Raw genomic sequence first — 23,435 nt, 5'->3', positions numbered from 1 at the left:
TGGAGGCAGAGCAGGGGAGGCTGTTCCCAAACACTTTGTTTGTTACTCATGTATGTAGTTAAACATGTACTAGAAGATGGAACAGTAACTACCTGTATGCTGCATCATGTCAAAGTTAAGCACACACGCCACCTGCAGTGCCATGGATATGAAACTAGTGGGACACTGATGTCAAGTGTTTCTATCACAGACCAAAGCTGACACTACAGCTATTCTTCATAACTATGTAGTAGCCTCCTCGCACGTTCTCCCAGATGCCAAGTAGTCTAGTATAGGATACAGCTGTGTTTCAGGATCATGTAAATGGTATTTCCAGACATGACATCTACAGCAGACCACATTACTACTATAGGCTAAAGGAAATAACTACAGTGTGTTGTGTGATAAGTCTAATACAAAAACGCACTTACTTAACCTCTAATTTAGTCTTTTTGCGTACAGTCAACCTTAAGTGTCGAAGTGGTTCTTGTACAATGGCTGCAACATGACTAAAGTCCCATCAGTTAAGTGAGAACCAAACTTACTATGAAGCTGAGTTCTGGTGAAGCAGATTCATACCATACATCAAACAGGTTTTTTTTTTATTAAAATGGTTTTTACAGTCACATTCCTGATCAAACACTACAAATAAAAAAATATATAGGTTGGTGTTGAAAGTCAACCGCTAATAAATAACCAACTGAAGATTCACTAGTGCAGGGCAGGCAACAACCACACGAAAAAGGTATATAGGTTTATATGCTGCTAATGTACAGTGTATGCACTAATCCACAAGACCACTGTATCTGCGCACATACCACATCTGGGAACATCTGCCTATAAATGCTATATATATATATATATATTTACTTGAGGTCATCGCATAGAGTTCAGTCAGTGGACAGCAGTTCTAGTTTATATGTAAAGCGACAGTACCAATGTGCAGTGATTACAGATCTTGTCTATATAAAAAGATTTCTACTACAAAGGTTAAGCGAGGTTGTGGTTCCTATTTGCGGATGAAGCCAAAGAAGCACTGTACTATAGTTTATAAACCAGCCGTTTTCTACTGCCCTATATCACTGGTCTAGCTGTCGGGCACCAAAAACACATTATCTACCAGTGTTTCCAAAAGTGTTGCGGAATACAGCAGCAAAACAACTTTGACGTCCATCACGTTTACATAAAAGTAAATGTGACAGCAACTGAAACAATTGTGTTTTTTTCCCTTGTGTGCACATCATTTTTAGAGGAATATACCCCAATAATATTCAGCATGACCGGACAAAGAATCTACAAATAAATAGCACTATAAAAATAAGACTGCTGGTCCTTTTACCAATTAAATTAAAAACCGAAGGCCAAAGTAGTGTCCGCTTCTTTAAAAGCAAAAACAGTCTGCACCTAGACCAGTGTTCCTGCCAGCAGAGCCAGGGAAGTACCAGTGTTACTGCCAGCAGAGCCAGGGAAGTACCAGTGTTACTGCCAGCAGAGCCAGGGAAGTACCAGTGTTACTGCCAGCAGAGCCAGGGAAGTACCAGTGTTACTGCCAGCAGAGCCAGGAAAGTACCAGTGTTACTGCCAGCAGAGCCAGGAAAGTACCAGTGTTACTGCCAGCAGAGCCAGGAAAGTACCAGTGTTACTGCCAGCAGAGCCAGGAAAGTACCAGTGTTACTGCCAGCAGAGCCAGGAAAGTACCAGTGTTACTGCCAGCAGAGCCAGGAAAGTACCAGTGTTACTGCCAGCAGAGCCAGGAAAGTACCAGTGTTACTGCCAGCAGAGCCAGGAAAGTACCAGTGTTACTGCCAGCAGAGCCAGGAAAGTACCAGTGTTACTGCCAGCAGAGCCAGGAAAGTACCAGTGTTACTGCCAGCAGAGCCAGGAAAGTACCAGTGTTACTGCCAGCAGAGCCAGGAAAGTACCAGTGTTACTGCCAGCAGAGCCAGGAAAGTACCAGTGTTACTGCCAGCAGAGCCAGGAAAGTACCAGTGTTACTGCCAGCAGAGCCAGGAAAATACCAGTGTTACTGCCAGCAGAACCAGGAAAGTACCAGTGTTACTGCCAGCAGAGCCAGGAAAGTACCAGTGTTACTGCCAGCAGAGCCAGGAAAGTACCAGTGTTACTGCCAGCAGAGCCAGGAAAGTACAAATGTTGGAAAGATATTGAAGACCAAAAAATAATAATTGTAAACATAATTTTCTGTATTTGATCCCCGCCCCAGCCAGGCACTATGTTTAACCACATTTACTGCAAGTGTGGCCATGTGTGCATTTTAACACAATGCGGTGTTGTACTCTAGCAGTGATGGGGTTAGGACTGGATTTTGATGCATTATTACTGTTCCAGTAAACGTTCCCAGCACCAGTCAGATCTGTATTATGCGTGTCTGGCACTGAGTGAACATCTCTTTAAAGTTGTTTTGTTGGGGTGCATGAGCGGCCTCTGGCTCTGGACTCTTTTGTACTTTCGCCACTGCAAAGTTGATCCCTTGAGTCAGGCCGGCTTGAGTTATATTAGCCACCTGGACCACGGAGCTGCGGATTTTGGCAAATGGTGATACTGCACGGTTGCCATTGCTGTCTGCTGGCGAAGGTGCAGAAGCCGAGCCTGAGCTCGTTTGTCCAGACTTGGAGGGCTGCACTGGCTCAACCGGCAACAACTGGGAGCCCATATTGTTAAGTGCCATGTCAAGTTGAGAAGGCCGGGGGAGCTGCTCTCCTTTGGACTCCAGTGTGTTCGTTTCAATTCTGGGGAGTTTATTGCCTGATAGTTCTTGGTCCCTGTGTTCCTCATTAAGAGCCTCCTTCAGGTTGCCATCTTTGGTCTGCGCGTCATGAATAAACTGGTGGCAGTAGGCATCTACAGGGGTGCCAAACTCTATGAGGACACTGTCCTGCTCAGGGGAGGGATCCCTGATAGCAGGCTCCTCACACCGGGTGATGTGGATTTCTGTGGGAATGTGGAGGCTGAGCTCTGCACTGCTGACAGACTGGGAGCGGTTGCCCAGACGGGGAACAGATGCAATGATCCCACAGCTGGGAAGCACATAGTCACTTTGCCCCATGTTCTCCAGTGAACCTGCCAGCTTCCGATCATCATCGGACTTGGGAAGAAAGTCGTCTGAGTGGAAAGAATCACTGTCTGATGAGAGCTCCAAGTCGGATTCTGTGTGACTTTTGACCTCTGTCCCAGGGTTATCCAGGCTGCTGTCAGACTTCCACAGAGTGACCTGCAGGTTGGGTTTGAGGAAGCCCTTCACCTCGGTCTTGTTGAAGGTCCCTAGCTTGCGTAAGCTCCCAATGTTGGTCTGTTTAACTTTCTGGTTCAGGGAGGAAAATTTACTCATTAGGAAGTTCTTGCTTTGGGCTAGGCCCATGCTGTTGAGCCCCAGTCTCTGGTTCTTGGAACGAATGCCCATTATGTCTTCATGGGGTTTGCTACTTTTTCTGAGAGAAAAAAAATTTAAAAAAAAAAAATTAGAGACCTGTGTTCAGTGACAAAGCATCAATTTTTATTTGTGGCCTCCTGAGGATTAACAAGCTACAGCATGAAGAGGGGGGAAAGAAAAACCTCACTTAACCTTTTAACACCACTACAAGAACTACTGCTGTCAGGTCCCGCCCATTACAGACCAAACAGAATGTTGATGAGGTTGGGGGGGGGGGGGGGGGGAGAATCCATCAAGTTCAACCTATGCTGAATTTACAGCACAAGTACTTATCCTATCTTTGTAGCTACACTATATTGATACACAGGAAGGCAAACAAAAACCCCAGTGACATATCATCCAATGCTGTTTCATAAGGGGACAATAAACGCCTTCCTGGCGGGCAATGAAATTACTCCCTGGTTCAACATCCTTCCCATGTTTTCTTATTTGGTATATCCCTGTATAACTTTCTTTTCTAAAACATGGCAGAGCACACAAGACAGTTCTTTGTACATAGTGCAATAATAAATATATTCTAAGACGGTGTGGCCAACTCTAGTCCTCAAGAGTCGTCCAGTTTTAAGGATATCTCTCAAAGATTGAGCCACCCGTGCTGAAGCGGGGATATCCTTAAAAACGAGGCCTGGCGTTACCCACCCCTGCACTAAGGGTTTCCCCGGTTTGATTATATATAGAGTATTAAGTGCTGTTCTCACCTTTCCAATTTCTTCTCAATGATCGGCACATCTGCCTCCATGGCTTGTTTGGTTATCCGCAGCATCTCCGCAATGCACAGAAGTGTATCTGCAAGACAGACAGACAGTCATGCCAGCCCTTCATACTGCCCGCTACTTAATTACCCCTAGCGCCTAACTAAGTGAACGCAACTTAGGTTGCTCTGATGTGTAATAAAACACCATGAATAACCACCGGATGGGAACAGGTTGATAAGTAGATGTACAACCCACATTCTGCAAGCAAATTGTATCTTCAGTAAGTGGGTCACCTGAAAATCCTCTGCCAGATTACATTTACATACAAAAGGGCAGCAAATAAGGAAGGCGCGGATTAGCAAGCGTCTAAATCAGTATCTTTCCACATGGTAAATAATGCAGCGAATAGTAATTGTAAACGACCAACTACTCCATCTCTTCAGCCAACTAGATCAGTGTACAGTAAAATAATTTTTCTTGTCACAAGTCCCTACAGAGACCTTGCAATCTATGACTTTGGTGCCTAAAGCACAAGGAGATACAGCGAGTTGCCCTAGTCCAGAAGGAGCCGACATTGGGATTAGAACCAGGCTCCCCAGTTTCCCACTCCGTGTTATTGTCATCAGAGCCTTTACTCGCTGAGCCGCTCCTGCAGCCCTAGGAGGAGGGAAAGTGCTGCGCGGGATTTTCTCACCTTTGCCATCCTCCTCCGGGTTACGCATCACAGCTCGCAAGGTGTGGAAATAGCCACTGTTCCCTTTGTATTTGTAATGCAACCTCATGCAGGAGAATTTGGGCTTCCCAAAGAAAGTAGGTTCAGGACCTGAGAGAAGAAGAGCAAAAGCGATGCAACAAAACATGCCACTTCCTGGGGGGAGAGCTTGTCACACCGCGCCGATTTGGGTTTAGTCCACAACCAGCAAATTAACTGGTAGCAAATTACTAGAATTGCCACACAAAACATTGCCAATTAATAAACGCTCAGGCAAGTTCTGCGAAACACTTAAGTCCTTGGTCAAATAAGTTGTATTCTTGCGTTGTCCAGGACTGACGTAGCCTGTCACAACTAAGCATGGTAAACGATTACAAAACACAGATTGAGGGCAGTATGTGGTAGTTGGCCAGAGTGTCGCTAATGACTAAACTTATGCCCAAACTAAAACACTTTAAGATCAACTATAACACAGTAACGGGGCCTCACCAATTTCGATTTTCTCCAAGTCATCCAAACTCAGCCTCTGATATTGATTCACTTTGTCAACTTCTTCATCATAGCTGTTTGGGGCAGGCAGACATTGAGCACCATTAATACCTTCTGCCTACAGACTGTAATCATCACTGCGTATATTTGAGGACAGGACATTTCTCTTTTCTCTGATACATTTTAACAAGCTTAAAAAAAAAAATTTAAATCAAAAGCTCACAAATCTGGAGGCTTTTTCCTGAGTAAGACATCAACTGAATTAAAATAGGTAATACCCAGGTGAAGAATGCTCATTTCTAAATAAAACTGGTATGATATCAATGTTATTAAAAGTGTAATAAGAGTTGGATACTATTATTGCACAAATAATGTATAGTTAGTGTGCAGAATCCCATAAAATATACATTATGTATTCCACTATGTAATAAGTTATTTATCATTGTTTTCTTCCTCAAACAAAAACTGTCACAAATAACACATTAAAAAGTAGCCTACTGTATATATTAAGCAGGTCATCTGTTCTGCCATGAAAAAAATGTTTATTTATTAGCACACCATAAGATACAGGGGCTTAAAGGAGCTGTCCCTTTGGGGGGGGAAGGGGCAGCAGGGGTTCTCTGGAGCTAAAATGCACTCATTTCAGTTCTGGGGACCCCCCACCCCCCCAAGATACTTACATCGGACGATGATGCTGGTATCTGAAATCAGTTTTAAGGTCCCGCGGGCCAATAGGAATTCACAAGGGATTACATCGCGGCTTCCTATTGGCCCGCGAGACTGTTAGACATTCCAATTGCCCAGCCCCTTTAGAGGCAAGTATCTCGGGAAGCGGGGGTCCCCGTGTCTGAAATGACTGCAGTTCAGCACCAAAGACCCTCTGCTTCAAACCCATTACAAGAGAAGTAACGCTACTTTAAATAAACTGACGAGGAATTACACGGAATACAGCCAAATATCAAGGAAGAGGCAGAACAGTGCACCCAGAGGTGTGGCTGCCAGGGTTTAATCTGACAAGACGGGGAACTATACAAGGAAGAGGCAGAACAGTGCACCCAGAGGTGTGGCTGCTAGGGATTAATCTGACAAGACGGTGAACTATACAAGGAAGAGCAGGATAGTGTACCCGGAGGTGTGGCTGCTAGGGATTAATCTGACAAGATGGTGAACTATACAAGGAAGAGCAGGATAGTGTACCCAGAGGTGTGGCTGCTAGGGATTAATCTGACAAGACGGTGAACTATACAAGGAAGAGCAGGATAGTGTACCCAGAGGTGTGGCTGCTAGGGATTAATCTGACAAGACGGGGAACTATACAAGGAAGAGGCAGAACAGTGCACCCGGAGGTGTGGCTGCTAGGGATTAATCTGACAAGACGGGGAACTATACAAAGAAGAGCAGGATAGTCAGCATCGGTTTGACTTACTAGGCAACATAATAGGCACAGTTGGAAAGCAGCAGCAGGACATCCACATCTTTGTGCGTGGCATCAATAAGGCTGCAGAGACAGACAGGGAACAGCAATTATTTTGCAACAGATCTAATCCAATGTCCATGTGCCGGCTCTAACACCAAACGGTTCAAATATTAACCACGGCTCCATCACAGGAGCTGTATTACCATGCAAAAGAAATAATTAATTCAGAAATACTTTAAAAAAATTAAAAAATAAATAAATAAAAAGGAATCGGCTGCAGGGCCAGCACTGGGTATAACCTCGTTAGACATCATTATACAAAGGTTAGAATACTAGCACATTTAAAAAAAAAACAGAACAACAGGGACCCTTTGTGAAATAATTATTTACAAATCATTTGGCCCAAGTAAGCGAGATTGGAGGCTCTTCACAAAACAGAAAATACATCGATATTGGAGTTCTGACCCATACCACGGGAAAAATAAGGGCTCCCAACCCTTAAATAGCAAATACTCTAGCACAGGGGTGCTCAACGCAAGCCCCCCAACAGGTCAGGTTTTTAGGATATCCCAGCTTTAGCACAGGTGGCTCAATCACAAGCTCAGTTGAAGACCGCCTCTGATTCAGCCACCTGTGCTGAAGCTGGGATATCCTGAAAACGTGACCTGTTGTGGGGGCTTGCGTTGAGCACCCCTGTGCTAGAGTATTTCCTATTTAAGGGCTGGGAGCCCCTATTTTTCCTGTGGCATGGGGTCAGAACTCCACTATATGACCTGTTTGATAACTGGAGTTGAGCACCCCTGCTCTAGCACGACCTCTGACCCCCTCCCCAGTTAGAAACATGAACTTGTTGTTGGTGTGTGCTATTGCCTGGCACAGACCTGGGATCGCAGTCTATAAGCGCCCAGCCTCCATGAAACTTCTCATCGTCTGGTAGCAGCATCTGCATGTAGTTCTGCAGCAGCTGACTGATCTGCTCCTGGTGGTTCCTCTGGCTTTCCCTATGCAGGGCTTCGTGTTCTTTCTCCCTCGTGAAGATAGCATAGAGATCCTCAGTCACGGGGACCCCCTGCATCAGATCTGCCGAGCAAAGTCAGGGTGTAAGGCAGAAGCACAACAGGAGAATCCCCAAGCAATCAAATGACTTCCAAGCTAGAACACAGCACCTGACACCAAGAGTCAAAGGGAATATCAACACCTTCACCATAGAGATTAGAGCAAAAGTAATATAGTGTTTCTGCAAGAGAGGAAAATCTGGCTAACGAAATGACATGGCCACGCTGTTCTATAATTATTCACTGCTCAGTAGGTTTAGAAATCCCCTAAAGTTAACCTTTAAAAAAGCAAAACTAGCTTTGCTACTAAGTATTTGGTGAATGCACCACCACCTACAAAATCCCTTACACCGCTGCGGTTTGCCAACTCCGTTACGGTGACGTGGCGCGCATGGATCATAAGCAAAAGGGGCACCTTTGTGGGGCAAGAAAATTGCATCATATCAAATTTAAAAAAAAAATGTTATAAATGAAATTTTGTATTTTTTTATTTAAATGCATTTAGTGCCATTTTGTTCCAGTATTGCACCGCTTTTGCCTTGATTCATACACCCCTGTGATTTTAGGCAAATACACTTGGGTCTGGAAGTCACACATAAATGGAGTAATGCATATAGTCCTTAACACAGTGAATTGCATCACCATAATGAATACTAGTTTTTACCTATAGCAAAGTAATCTCCAATATTGAATGACTGACCAGCATTTACCCGCGATCACTGCCCATGGAGGTCAATGAACTGTTCTCTTACCGATCACCGCTTGCCGGTACGCATCCTTAAAGCGATTCAGATAGTATCTATTTGCAGAGTTGACTCCATCTTTCATCACCCCAGCCAGCTTCCTCTCACCGGTCCGTGTGAAGTCTCCCTGGAACATGGGTCAAAAGCAAAACAAATAAATAAAACGGGGTCCGCAAGCAGTGTCGTGATGAACCCCCAACACGTGAGAAAAAGTGAGAAAAAGAAGGGCACACGAGAGTGAGTTTCCATGTTCCAGGTGCATCAAATGGCAGAGAAACCAAGCAAAGCCAAGCTCAACGGCCACATATAATATAGTGAGGCGCGAAATGAAACCAGCGAGTGGACATTCCCACATCAAATATGGGAAGTGAAGATCTTCATAGTCGATGTCACACTCAAAAATGTTATTTGGGATGTGCCAACCTATTATTGTGTCCGCCTTGGAGACCCAGTACAATGGGGTGTCAGGACAACAACATGACAACAGTAATATACTGGTACAGAAGGTAAGAAGGGCCCTTATGGGTCTGTACTGGTAAAAAAAAAAAAAAAAAACATTGCTCAGAAACTAACACGTCTCTGTTCCAGTCTGAGTGTTCTTGAGATCAGTCTCCAGTGTTAAAGGGGATTAGAAAGTAAAACAATGGAAATATCACATGGATCATCTGTGATTCACAAATAGTCTTTTAAAGGACTTCCCTTAGCCAGGCCCTTAACTATCACTGCTGTAGTGGCCTGCAGTGCATTGATGCCAGGCACACATGCAATATTTACATTGCAGGGTTCAAACATCCAACAAAATAGTTTGAGCCTTTTCCCTGACAAAGACCATGTACGATTGTGCCAGCGTATTCAGAGAGTAATGCAGGGACCCAAAAACGGAAACACCCTCAATAGTCCTATACCCATCAGGGGGGATGGTCCTACCCCTGTGTTTAGTTTACGGTCAGCCCTCCTGTGGCCGAGCTTTTACTGTACCCGCCCGGTTTAACACCTTGCTCTCCTGCCACTAATCCCCTTTAAGATGATTAATGTGGGTGTTGACTTCAGCATTACAGGTACAGTTCTCTCCAAAAAAAAGTAACTCTGAACAGATTAGTGTATTTCCCTTTAAATAAAAACCACCTTAATTTTATTTTACCATCCGTTTGTTAATTTATATTACAAAGGCCCAGCGCCTGTAGCGGAGTTCTCACATCTCTGCTGTTTAGTCCAAGTTGTTCCAGCTCAACAGGCAGCACAGAGCTGTTTTCCAGGCAGACTTCAAAAAGTGTATACAGTAGCCAAACAGGAGAAGATGACGGTGCACAGCAAATTACAAAGAAGAGCGGGAGCACAAGAAATCGTGAAAAAATTTATTTCTTGGCACAAATCCAGAGCACTCCCTTCATTTTGCTATGGATGTGTGCCAATAAATATATATTTTTTCAACTGAGCCACTGATTGAGCCACCTGTGCTGAAGCAGGGATATCCTTAGAACCTGACCTGTTGGTGGTCCTTGAGGACTGGAGTTGGCCACCCCTGCTTTAAAGGGTATCGGGGTATGCTGATGCTAATCCCTGCAGCATGCTCATTTGCAAGCCCCCAGACATAGGCAACAGCAGCTTCAACTTCACACGTACAAGAGGGATGTGAAATGCATGGCTGAGAATGGGAGCCCCACAACACAATGAATACAGAGTCCCCGTAACCTGAGGTGTAACGTTCATGTTCCACAACACCTGTAATCTCGTACCTTGAGCGCTGCGGTTCCAGCATACTGCCGGCTGATGGAATCGCCATTGTTCGCCCACATGATCTGGTAAAGGCGATAGCATTTCATTGGCAGCAGCTGCTCCGGAGGCATCACACCTAATTTTTTAAGCTGGGTAGAGAGAGACACAAGGAAATAGAAGTTCAATAGCACTGGCTGTCTGCCAAGCATACCCTGCCAAGTCTATCTTCAGCTTTTAAAAGAGAATGGTGTATCCCATTACAAAGTAAGGAACTTATGCTTGGGACATGACCGAAAGTCCACTACCAGCAATAGAAAATATACTTTAATCATTATAGAGGCTCTCCACTAATTAGTAAACTAGTGGTTGAATCATGGTGCGGAGGACTGAAGATTACTTCCAGACCCATTTTGGCCATTTTAAACATGGAAGTCCTTGGAAATGTACACGTTCTCTGCCCACTTTGTATTGAAAGTATTTGTGACATGTCACAATAAGGCTCCCACTATGGGAAGGTAGGTCTGTGCCATGCCATTATCTCATTGATGTGCCTCCCGGATCATTACCTGCTGCTCCATGACCACTCTTGCGATAGCAGCCTGTACGACATTGGTACGATCTAGGCAGTCCATACAGTTCACTCGGAAAATACCTTCCTGCTTGCAGATCACACCAGCCTGATCCACCCTTCCAAGATGACAGGAGACAGGTCACATATCTGTCCCACATAAAACTGCTGTCATCGCTAAGCAGACAAGTTCATTAGTGTAAAAAAAACAAAAAGGCAGCAGTATCCTGTCAGCAACTCATTAGACAGCGAAAATAAGTCCTTTCCATGAACATGTAGTACCCGTACCTCCCCAACACTCGTATACTCACCAGCACCATTTTAGGTCCATGATAATGTCACAGATGGCATCTGTCAGAGTCTGAACGTTCTCAAACTTCATTCCACGGCTGCAGAAAATTGGATACTTTAATACAAAACACTATCAGAAATATAAAATACCCATCTAATGAATATTTACAATAAAATCCCGGCATTACACTAATAGTTGTAGCGCCCGAAGTAAATTGTAGATACCGAGAAAAGCCAAAGCACACAAGAAGAAGTTGGTAGTCTGTCTTTTATTTCAGTGCTTGATTCGCAAAGGATACTCAACCCAGAGCGATTACCAAGTCCATCCCACTAACACAAATGGGGAATAGATGCAACGTCACCGTGCCCACTGCTTTTGATATTCTAGTGTCTAGAGCAGTTTCCAAAGCAGCCAATCAGGAGGCGGCATCAGGTGCCTGGGGGATGTGGCCAAGCAGAGGCAGGAAGCAGCATGGGCAGGAGAGCGGTGAGGCTGTGTGTGTGTGTGTGTGTGTGTGTGTGTGTGTGTGTGTGTGTGTGTGTATATGTGTGTGTGTATATGTGTGTGTGTGTGTGTGTGTATATATGTGTGTGTGTGTGTGTGTGTGTGTGTGTGTGTGTGTGTGTGTGTGTGTGTGTGTGTGTGTGTGTGTGTGTGTGTGTGTGTGTGTGTGTGTGTGTGTGTGTGTGTGTGTGTGTGTGTGTGTGTGTGTGTGTGTGTGTGTGTTTTGAGGGAGGAGAGAGAGACAGAGAGAAAGAGAGACAGACAGAAAGAGAAAGAGACAGACAGACAGAAAGAGAAAGAGAGGAGAGAAACAAATGTGGATTCTACCAGCCCACGTACGCCACTGAATGGAAGACCAGGAGCACCAGATGTATCTTGACACACCCAATAGCTAGGCCGTTAACATTGGGGAGAGTGCAAACCTTCCCTCTGCTTTATCCACCAAGCAAGCAACACAAAAGTTATAAAGAGAACTGCAGTGTCTTAACTAAGAATGTTGGCACCAGAGGGTAACAATTCTGGAAAACGCTTACCAGTGCTCGTGAAAATCAAAGGACACGTAGGTGAGGCTGGGATTGTTAAATAACAACACTTGTTTCAGGTAAGCATCCCCGATTATCTTCTCTCTGCCAGCCTGGTCCACCAGATTAATGAGAACCTGCCCGGGATGTACATACAGATGAAGGGACTACAACTGAATGTATATTTAAATCACTAAAACTTGTCAACTTGGGAGTAACGTAATGCAAGATACCGATTCTCAGGGTGGTGTCACACTATTATAACTTCACTTTTCAAATAACTTTAGTGGTTCACTTCCTTGTGAAAACTTTTTTTTTTTTTTATAACAGATCACAGGAATATCCATAAGAAAGCAAAAAAAAAAAACCTTCAACAGAATTCCTTTAGACATGTTTAGCAATGGTCCTTTTTTTTACATATATTTAGAACATTTACATTGGTCCATTAAAGCAGGGGGGCGGAAACTTTTTGGTTTGCGCCCCCCCCCCCCCCTTCCTGCTCGCAACCCCCTTAACTTTCCTCCGGCATCGGCGGCATCATTTCACGTCACGGCGTAATTTGACTCCGCATTGTCATGATGACACGTCGACCAGAAGCCGCCGGAGAGAATAAGAGGCATACAGAGGACTGGCGCTCCAACCGGCATTTTATTTAAATGATGTGTGGAAGAAGAGCGCGAGGCCTCTGTAAGCACCACGCCCCCTCCAGAAAATGTCATGCACCCCTGCATTAAAGTATCAAAACATGCAAAGAATGCAAGAACTGCTTATACATGAACGGGAAGCCCACCTGTTTCTTGTAAATGGAAAGTTCTTGATGAAAATGCGAGCAGAAATACTGGCTTGTTTCCTTCTCAACTACAGGAGACGAGAGAAGAGGAAACGATACAACCCGATTAATCATCACACACAAAAAGTGCCACTGCAAATTCTATCACAAGAATAGCACCGCAAACATGGCCCACCAAATTACTATAGAACAAAAAGGTGGCCAACTTCAGTCCTCAAGGGCCACCAACAGGTCAGGTTTTCAGGGAATCCCAGCATCAGCACAGGTGGCTTAATCAGTCTCTGCTTCAGCATGGTGGCTCAATCAGTGGCTCAGACTGACAGCCACCTGTGCTGAAGCAGGGATATCCTTAAAACTTGACCTGTTGGTGGCCCATGAGGACTGGAGTTGGCCACCCATGCTATAGAACATTTGAAGCAGGCACAAAACAAAGAAAGGTACGTGTTAGAAATGTACCACGTGTTATCCTGTATACCCCCCACCACCACCACGGTTCTTTGGCCATGCAAACTTACCCTTGTCCAACCGTGGCCGTGGGTTGTACCGATACCCCACCTGGCTCCAGAACACCGGCACGGAGCCCCGGGTTTGGACGAACGACAAGGTGTGGCAGTGCACGTGAATCAGCTGCTCCGTCTCTACGTAGTTTGCCACGTGTCCACTTTTATCCACTCCTCTGCGTTTGTACCTCATGCCTGGGGACAGAACACGCACCCGATACACTGGTTATAGGTCAGACAGACAGACACACACACACACACAAAATCTCCATATACCACCCCCCCCCCCCCCCCCAAAAAAAAGGGTCAGGTTTTAAGGGTATCCCAGCTTCAGTTGAAGATTGAGCCACCTGTGCTGACGCTGGGATATCCTTAAAACCTGATCTGTTCGGGGTCTTGAGGACTGGAGTTGAGAACCTGTTTTGGAATTTGTGATTTAATTATACATGCTTAGTCTTTCCAAGAAAAAACTTCAGATGATAAAAAGCACCAATGTTTGGAATGTTCCCTGTCCGATAAAACAAAGAAATCCATTTCAAAACATTCTTTGGTCTTTTGAATTCCCTGTAAACATGATTATGCTTTGCCCAAAGTATTTCATTTATCTTGAGGAGACAGAGCAGACAGAGCAGACAGAGCAGGCCAGTTTCATTATTAAAGCCATAAAAATGTTTCCATTGGATGCGACACCCGAGAGATATTCCAGAAAAGATAAATATTAGGATCTTTAACTAAATAAAGTAAGAACGCTGCACTTATACTGAATCGGGGGAAGTCCCGTTAAACATTTCGCTGCCAATAACAAATAACCCTTGTTCTACACATCATCTTGTTGGTGGTTAATGGTGGATGACAGCATGGAGTACCAAGGATACCCAAGGAAAATCTGCACAGAAGTCAGGCACGTCTGCTAATAAACTTGGGCTGAACGACTCGGATAACGACACTGAGTTTGCAGCAGGGGAGCCGGGTACAAATGTAGTGGTGTCCGCGCCGTGTGACCATGCAAGTCACTTTATCTCCCTGTGCCTCACCAGGAGTGCAAGTTCTGCGCTGCAGGGACTCCTTGTGCCTGCACAATTCTATGTACAGCGCGGCGTACATGGCCAGCGCTATATATATGTAAATATATCAATAAAAAGAAGCAGAGCAGCATCTTTGCTATCAATGTATCAAAGCAAACGGGGGATAAGACTTAATAATAAATGTCAACGGCGTATTTACCATGCGATACAGAGGAGACACACACACACACACACACACACTTCTAAGCCTCACACCCATGAGACAATAGGGAGCCCCAATGTCAGTAGCCAGCTTTGATTTTACCAGCACATTATAAAAGGTATCTCTCTATGGGACGGTACGGGTCGGGGGGTGAGGGGGGGGGGGAGTTTGTGGAGCTAGGAAGAGCACGGTTCTGTGCCAGGGGACCCCCTCTATTCTAAAAACAGGGTGTTGCTGCATTAAATAATACAGCACACTATAGATCTTTTCATGTTCCTTTTTTTAATCTTCAAAATATGTAAGGTGACATCGCACAATAAAAGTGCAGGCCCTTGTGTGACCATCATAAAGCAGGTCGTTACATGTAAGAATATAGATATCTATAAAACAAATACATAGTATCCAAGTATTTGAAGTCATGTGTTAGTCTGTAAATATGGGAAGATGACAGCTGGGAGGGTTTTATTCCGACGAACACGTCCCTTTCGTGTGATATCGCTGTGCTGAATGGGAATTTCCAGACAAAGCCCCTCTGTCTCCCTCCTGCCACCAACAAGGAGAGGACAAGCCAGAGGTAGAGACAGACCGATGAGAAGTCTTCTTCATTTCCCCAAAACCAACAGAGCTTTTAGCAGTTAGGTTTCAGGAAGAAAACGACATTCGGCTTTCAAAATGTTTTTGCAATCTCAGTGATATCATTAGATGTGTCGTCACTGGGGTTTTTGTTTGCTTTCCTCTGAATCAATATATTAGAAGTGCAAATATAGGACCGAGTATCTATCGTCTAAATTTAGCATAGGTTGAACTTAATGGGCGCATTGCAACTTCATGTACCTATACAACTATACACCTATGCACCTTTAAACTAATGTTAAAGAAAAACTAAAATAAGTCAGTTGGAAATGTCAGAACGGATGGACGTTAGGTCAGATTTGCGTTGAAAGGTTGATGGGGACATGGCAGTGGGAGGTTACTTAACACTTACCTGCTCGGTGCCTGCTTCGGCGTGATATAAGCGCCACCATAAAGCGCGGGTGGACATCATCCACACACGTTGGAGGTTCCTGGGGAGGAGTCTCGGGGCTGCTCTTCTCGTCGTCAGAAGACTCGTTGTAATTTACCACCAGCTCTTCGATTTGTACAAATCCCTGAATCACAGGAAGGATCCAGGAACTCCCCTGGGGATCCTGAAGAAACGGGTAAGGCATAACCGCAGGGTTAAAAAATAATTTTTTTTAAAAATCACACGCATACTCCCGAGTATATCTACATCGTTTATCTATAGGGCTGCAGGCAATAACTTTTTTCCCAATGGGCTTAGATATTGTTGCAAGGGCGAGAGTGAGGGCTACAATTTATTGGTGGGCCCTGGCTCCCCCAGAAAGCGAGGGCATGAGGCTCAAGTATAGATTGGTGAACTGCTAACATGTTCAATAAAGATGCTCGTGAGCTTAACGGGAAGTGAGCGAGACGCATTGGGCATAAATGTGATACTTTCACATCCACTGTGGTTATAATTTCCCATCCTGTGTGAAAGTTCTTCATGTTAGGACATTACTAGTTTACTTGCAGTTGACTCAGGGGTGAGTAACTGCAGTCCTAAGGGCCACCAGCAGGTCAGCACAGGTAGATCACAGTCCCTGCTTCAGCACAGATTGCTCAATCAGTCCCAGCTTCAGCACAAGTTGCTCAGTCGCTGATTGAGTCACCTGTGCTGAAGCAGGGATATTCTGAAAACCTGAGCAGTTGGTGGCCCCTAGGACTGGAGATGTCCACTGAGTTAACTACACCTGAAAAAGGGGTGTTATTGTGAGACGGCAAATAAACAAATAACAGCCTAACAATATGGATATTCCCACTGAATGCGTACAGCTTGAGAATAAAGTTCAGACCTGGCATACTAATGTGTGCCTGCTCAGTGCTGCGTCTTTGGATGGGTGGTCATCAATCTTACCTTTATGTTGATGAGGTCCTCAATCATGTATTTGTTCCAGAAGAACCTGTCATCTACCTGAAGGAGGAAAACATTAAAATAGCATACAAGATCCAATCCACCGACAGCATCTTTTAGCAAAGGTCTCTTCAAACACACCAACGTGATCCTGTTGGAAGATAGATACCATTTGGATTTGACCGGCTCATTCCAAGAAAATAAGTGGCTATTGCACAACATATATCAAAATCTGGAGCAGGGGGTGAAGGTTTGTGAGCTGTAAGAGCTAGTGACTCTTGTATGTTGCAATGGCCAAACTTCAGTAAACCGCTTCATATAATAGGAACTGCAAAGTAACTTCAAATGGGACATTGAGCCCAAAGGGTTCTCAACTACAATACATTCAATCAGCTCTTTTGAGGCATGAGAATTCGGACACTCAGACACACTCATGTTGATTGTTGCAGCTCTGTTGAATGTTGTCATCGGCTTACTGACCCAATAATGTATAATTTCCCACGTGTTGTTCTTGGTGACATCTTTGACTGTCACAAAGAACATGTCTCCAGGACGTCAGCTGCCCAAAACAGCACACTTGGAGATAGATATATAGACGTATTAGCGGAATTACCCGGCGTTGCCCGGGGAGGGGAGAGGATTGTCCAAAGTAGCGAACGTTCAAGGTAATTCTTGAAGTTCTGACAACACAACAACTGTGTGACCCCTATATAGCCCCGCAAACCTGTCTGGACCCTGCTCTTGGCCTCCCTCATCTCCACCCTCCATATAAAATCCACCCTCTCCTTCGTCCTTGCGGCCCCCGGATGCCAGTCTCCTCTGCCGCCTCCTATCCGCCATTGACAATTTCTCCAAGCAAGGTTAGCCACTGGATGTCGTGCCTGGTAGGCTATATATCTGGCATGTGACATTATAAATCTCTCTATATATCTTGACAAAGTTGAGACATTAGGGGGTCTGGCATAACAACATAACAGCATTTAGGATGAAGCCATTTTGTGTGAATATTTCAATCCGCCATCTTGTCTTGTCTCTGTGAGTCTTAATTTCTGTGTTTCATTTCTGTATAAACAAATGTGTGAAGCAGAAAATGGAATGTTATCGCTCTTAGCTGAATTTATTGACCTTTCCTCATCCAATCAGCTTCAAATTGAAAGTGTAAACAGGCTAAAGGTTATGATAACCCATGAGATAAACTTAGATTCTCGCAGTGAAACTAGTTCTCACACAAATACCAGGTGGTAGGATAGGCACATCCCATTTAACCCCAGAATGGTTTTTAGCTGACAGGTAGTTATACAATATTGTTATGTATTACAAAATGAGGTAATGTTTAGTGACGTGCAAGCCCCCCCATAAAGGGGTGGAGCTTTAGGATTTAGGGTATAAATATATGGCATACCATGTTTATTGTTGAGAGAGCTTTTGTTTTGAAGCTGTCTCCGTTGTGCACTTGACTTGAATAAATTCACGTGTTATTCTGTTTTCAAAATAACCTCAGACTGTGTTTTTTATTTACGTTTTTCTCAATCTAGATCTATAAATATACGAAGCAATGTGCCGAACACCAAAACCCGACCTACGCTCTTCCTTTTTATCCTATTAGATAGCATGCCAAGTTTGGTGGCTCTAGGATTAAGGGTGTGGATTTGTATAGCCAGATAAACAAACTTTCTGAATTATACTATAGATAGTATCACAACACATGTCAATGTAACTCACAGGACTCAGACCTGGAGTGGAGGCTCTGTGCCTTCAAGTAAATGTGCAGCAGCAGCACTAAGCAGTGCAGTGTTACAAGACAGGGCTGAATGGGAGAGAAGCATATGAACAGCTACCAATACTTACAACTTACACCAAAGCCTACAAAAAACATTGAGTGAGAAATGCCCACTTCCTATCACTTTCCATTGGTTGCAATATAAAAATCGCACCCACTGTGCCTTCCAAGGTCGGAGCTTGGAAACCAACGTCGTTTTGCTCAACAACAAAACTATTATTATAGATGCCAATCCTGGACTTATTTTTCTAGTCCTCACGATGGGATCTCCGTCTCTCCACTATTTGACATTCCCCCGAGTTTGGACATTTTCAGAACACCTCACTCTAGCCAAAAGTGATGGGTTTGGAGGGGTTTGAAGGGCACCTTCGGTATACCACAACTTGTTAAGCCTGGCCCTTCTTGCCCATTTTAGGCTGCGCTTATAGTGCCGGCGACAGTGACAGCGACGCAACGTTGCGGCAAAACAAATGCATTGCCGACGTCGCGTGCGCTTATAGTAAGGGCGGCGCGACAGAGCGATGGATTGGTCCCGATCGCTGGAAGTCATCTCTATTTGATTTTCCAGCGACCGTCGCGTCGCCGGCACTAGAAGCGTAGCCTTACTCTTCGTGAGGAGACTCACCCTTTGCCACAGTGGTAGCTGGCTCTTCTCCCCAGAACTCTGTCTCTGTACCGAGTTGGTCAGGTCGTACGTCCAGCTGTAGTAGAAGGAGTCGGAATCCATGAACATCTTGAACAGTTCCTCCAGCAGCCGCCGCTCCAGCTTCTCCTTTTCTTTACTTTCTTTCACCTGAAACACCAAACACAAGGAAACGTACAGAAATCCATTTGTCTTTGTTTAGCTGCCAGAGTCACACAGAATTTGATACCAGAAACAAAAAAGGGGAGAAAAGTTATAATTCCATTACAAGGAACTTCAGGAGGCGACTAAAAGAGCAATCTACCCAATATCCTACGTTTGTTTTTTCAAATAAATCAGTTCCATAGCATTAGGTAATACTACCTTATTTTATTTTAAAATTAAACTCTTAATACCATTTTAATGAGTTCTAATATACTGAGCATCTTTTGATTTCTATAGCAGGTTTTAGCCACCTCCCCAGAAGTGCAAGATCTTTGCAACACTTTCCTGTTTGTGATAATTTGTTGCCAATATTCCCAGCAGTTTGCAGCTGAGACTGCAACAATAATGTTACCTTAGTAATATAATACATTGTAGTTATTGAGTTACACTGACTGAAGGATTGATTTGAAACGGAAAAGCAGCCATTTAGTGAACCCTGGGAAGCAGGATTTTGCTGATCGATCACAGGCGAATGAATCGATCGGCAGCTTAGGTAGTTTTCAATAAATGTAATCAACGGCTGTATATATTAAAAGACAAAATGTAAAAATATATATTTTAAGGTGCTTGTATTTTGTTTAATCTATGTGTGCACTGTTTTTCTACTACACATGCAAGACCAAATGAAGTTAATTACCTCAGTGGGTTCTTTGTAATATTTAACTTGTTTTCTACACCAACGTAACGTTGGTGATCAGGTTGCACACCTGGAACTTGTGCATACAGTCTCTCGCACTACTGCCTCAAAACACACACAAATCGCAGGAACCTTAAGAGGCAGAAGGGCTTAGAATCCTTCTAAAAATCCAAACGAACATACAATTTATCCCATGACCGATGAATATATACTGGAGTCGGCATTGTTTTTCTTAAAGCATTATCTAACCCTCAATAATCTCAGAACACAGCCGATAGTCAGTGGTCATACACTGAAAGGCTAATACTGTAAATGGTTTTCACATTCCAATCTAGAACTGCATTAAACACACACCTATGTCTCTGGGACATGCGTGGGGTCCAAATACAGCTCCCAAAAATCGAATGGGAAACATTCCCATACAAGGGAAGAGAGGAGTCAGTATGAGAGGGGCTTGGAGGAAAATATATTATGTGGCGGTTCCAGGGGAATTCCAAAAAGGGTTTACATTTTCCAGCCTACACACATACTAAATATATATCATATAATTGATATAGATATATCATTCCACATGAAAGGTGCAGTTTTACAGACTTAGAAAAGTTTACACCCTTTTTTAAACCTGTATGGCGTCTATTTTATTTATATTGCAAACTGTGTACTTAAAAACATCTTCTCGGGGGGCACAAATTAATAATAAAACAGTTAAGCTGAGAGCATGGAAATATTCATATGGTTCTGCACACAAGCATATTAATGCTATGTCTGTGAGTAAGGTTGGAAAGGGCTGCTGGAGAAAACAAAACTAATACACTATAATAATAATAAGAATGCATTGAGTGATTAAAGCTGCAGTTCAAGCAATATCCTACCTATGTGTGGGGGTTTATTTTTTCATAAATCAGTTCTGTACTATGAGAAAATACTTGTAGCATTTTTTTTTTAATACTTTTTAATGTATTCTAATCTAATAAGCATTTTTGTTTCTATAGCAACCATTTACAAAGCCACATCCCCATCCACCGAGACAGGCTCTGGCACACCCCTTTTGCCCTCTCTGTAGCAGTGCACCAATTGTATCTAGTGACTGCCTGGTCACATGATCTTCCCCACAGGACTTGGCATCTTTGGTCCTCTTCTGCAGCAGTGACAGCCATTAAGTGAACCCCGGAGCCGAATCTTTGTCGATCGATCACAGAAGAATGGATCGATCAACAACTTGGCTAATTACTTGTGTGGATTGTGTTGCTGCACATATTGAATAGAATTTTTATTTTTAAACCGCAGCTTGAACAGAAAAGTGAGCCAGCATAACAGATGGGAAAGTGCAATATAGACATACAGAAATAAATACAAGTATCACTATGCATCGTCTTGAGACATATGATAATATCCGTGTGCCGGACCTGTGACTGCTACTAGTCACCATCAGAACATGGAGTTTCTCGACATGCTGCAAATATTACATTGCAAAGCTTTGTGGCGCCTTGATCCATTATTCCCCAACCAATATGCTGTGAAGCCATGAACCATAGTAGGAAAACTTGCAGCATCATTCAAATACGTAAAAAGCTTCCCTAGCAAGGAGAAAAAAGTCTTCACTGCATATTGATTATAGGCCAAATGTCCCTGCGCTAAGATTACCAGATCATTTGTGTTCGGGCTTTTGTTGTAATGGCAAAACAACAAACAACAACATCGCCCCTTCAGAACCAAAGCAGATGTCAGTCCACTCCCCCCTAAAGGGACCAAAGATCTCTGTGTAGTTACTCGGACTACAAGAGAGTCTGCAAGCAAGCCCCCCTACTGACATCGTACGCAGCACTGCAGATAGAATTTCTGCAGGCACGGGTCCCTGCCCCAAAGAGCTTACAATCCATTTTTTTGTGCCTGGGGCACAGGGAGATGAGGCGACTTGCCCAAGGTCACAAGGAGATGACACAGGGATTTGAACTGGCCTGCCCTGATTCATACTCAGCGTCATTACTCACCGAGCCACTCCTCCCTACTTAAATACAATAAACAATAGTGTAATTAGCGCGTTGGCAGCCATGACGCTGCTGGAAGATTGGTACGGTTGCAGATCAGATGCACTGTAATAAAATGTTTCACCATTACACTTGTGGTTTTGCAAACATGAGGTTAATTCAGCAGCTCTTGTCTTCAGAAGCCCACGGAAAGCTTAATTACCATGGTTCTGCTAACTAAACAAACCTTCCATGGCAAGACTGCATAAACCCAGACTGGCTGCTCATGCGCAGTCACAGCCTGTTTAGACACTGTGGGGGTTCTTCCCCATCGGGTCACTATTACACAGACACTGAAGTCAGTTTAATGAATAACTTGCCCGTGCCTCCTATGTAAATAAGATTTCCTATGCACTTGCAGTAGCTCAGGGCTGCAAAACCATGGTGATCGATGTTACAAAGCTAGAGAAAGTGGTGTCTCAAATGCTATGGTCACTTCCTGGATGAACCAATTTATCTTCCCGCAACTCAAACCCCAGCGGGTGATTGTCAGGGCAGGGAGTCAGTGGGCCCATCATGTTCTGCATACATCGTCACTGTACTTAATATACTGACAGCATATACACTTTCAAAAGGACAAGTTATTAGAAACCTCCCTATGTATATAGAGCATGGGCGGCCAACTCCAGTCCTTTAGAGCTACCAAACAGCTCAGGTGTTCAGGATAATCACTTCTTCAGCACAAGTGGCTCAATCAGTGGCTCAGTCAAATACTGTGCCACCTATGCTGAAGCAGGGATATCCTGAAAACCTGACCTGTTGGTGGCCCTTGAGGACCGGAGTTGGCCACCCCCAACAGAGTATAACACATATCTAAATCTCACTATGCATGTGTGGGGTCAGTCACAAGGATGTTTGCATGTGCATCAAAACCACAGTACTCTGAAGTGTCACCATTGTGGAAATAATGTGAGCTGCTTGGTGCACAGCGTGCATCAAAATAGCAACGACAAAAAGGTGTTAAGCCTTTAGGCACCCTCTGAGGCTTCCTTGAAGCCCCCCCAAAAAAAGAGGACAGAAAGTGTCAAAAAACAACAATTAAAAAAAAAAAAGTGTTTAATAGAGCAGCGTTGCACAAACTTTTTACGCTGCGGCCCCCTTCCTGGGAGCCGCAGCATTCGCGCCCCCGCCCCCCCCCCCCCCCGAAGGCACGGTTTCAAATGACGTTGCGGGACACGTCATGTGACCCCACCGCGGCATTTGACGTGCGTTGCCATGGCGACGTGACGTCACATGACCCCACGCGTCATTTTCCACGGCGACACGTCGCCAAAGACACGGCTGCCAGTAGGTAAGGCCTCACGCCTCCCCCGGAATTAAATGCCATGGGGAAGAGCGCGCTCCCCCCTGCAAATTCTCCCACCCCCCCCAGTTTGTGCACCGCTGTAATAGAACATGAAATACCCCGACTGGCAGGTCACCCCTACTGTATGTAACAGAGGCCCCCTTCCCTTTCCTTTCCCTGCCTCTATGCAGAACAAACTATTTGTGTTAACGGAATACTATGAGAATGCCTGACCGAGATGTGAAGAGGCAC

At 44.3% G+C, this 23,435-nt stretch overlaps 1 protein-coding gene across 3 annotated transcripts in view; it reads right to left on the bottom strand.

Annotated features, from left to right (window-relative positions):
- Positions 1-564: 564 nt before the first annotated feature.
- The window catches only part of INPP5F (inositol polyphosphate-5-phosphatase F), a 58,568-nt gene continuing 35,697 nt past the window's right edge, over positions 565-23,435 (bottom strand). The window contains exons 5-20 of one of the 3 annotated variants that reach the window (XM_075612051.1): positions 19,013-19,180; positions 16,611-16,667; positions 15,642-15,843; positions 13,445-13,624; positions 12,930-12,997; positions 12,152-12,276; positions 11,134-11,211; positions 10,821-10,941; positions 10,275-10,403; positions 8,548-8,665; positions 7,622-7,820; positions 6,750-6,821; positions 5,324-5,397; positions 4,817-4,945; positions 4,126-4,213; positions 565-3,425 (exon numbers count right to left, since the gene is read on the bottom strand). In XM_075612051.1, coding sequence (XP_075468166.1) covers positions 2,345-3,425; positions 4,126-4,213; positions 4,817-4,945; positions 5,324-5,397; positions 6,750-6,821; positions 7,622-7,820; positions 8,548-8,665; positions 10,275-10,403; positions 10,821-10,941; positions 11,134-11,211; positions 12,152-12,276; positions 12,930-12,997; positions 13,445-13,624; positions 15,642-15,843; positions 16,611-16,667; positions 19,013-19,180 — 2,889 coding nt within the window. In that variant the 3' untranslated portion in view covers positions 565-2,344. Of the gene's footprint in view, positions 3,426-4,125; positions 4,214-4,816; positions 4,946-5,323; positions 5,398-6,749; positions 6,822-7,621; positions 7,821-8,547; positions 8,666-10,274; positions 10,404-10,820; positions 10,942-11,133; positions 11,212-12,151; positions 12,277-12,929; positions 12,998-13,444; positions 13,625-15,641; positions 15,844-16,610; positions 16,668-19,012; positions 19,181-23,435 lie in introns of those variants that run through there. The other 2 variants (XM_075612052.1, XM_075612053.1) reach the window with 2 other exon arrangements.

Source organism: Ascaphus truei, chromosome 8 (assembly GCF_040206685.1).
Source record: "Ascaphus truei isolate aAscTru1 chromosome 8, aAscTru1.hap1, whole genome shotgun sequence".
Classification (NCBI taxonomy): Eukaryota; Metazoa; Chordata; class Amphibia; order Anura; family Ascaphidae; genus Ascaphus; species Ascaphus truei.
Note: the sequence above shows the minus strand (reverse complement) of the source record. Positions and strands in the feature narration are given on the sequence as shown.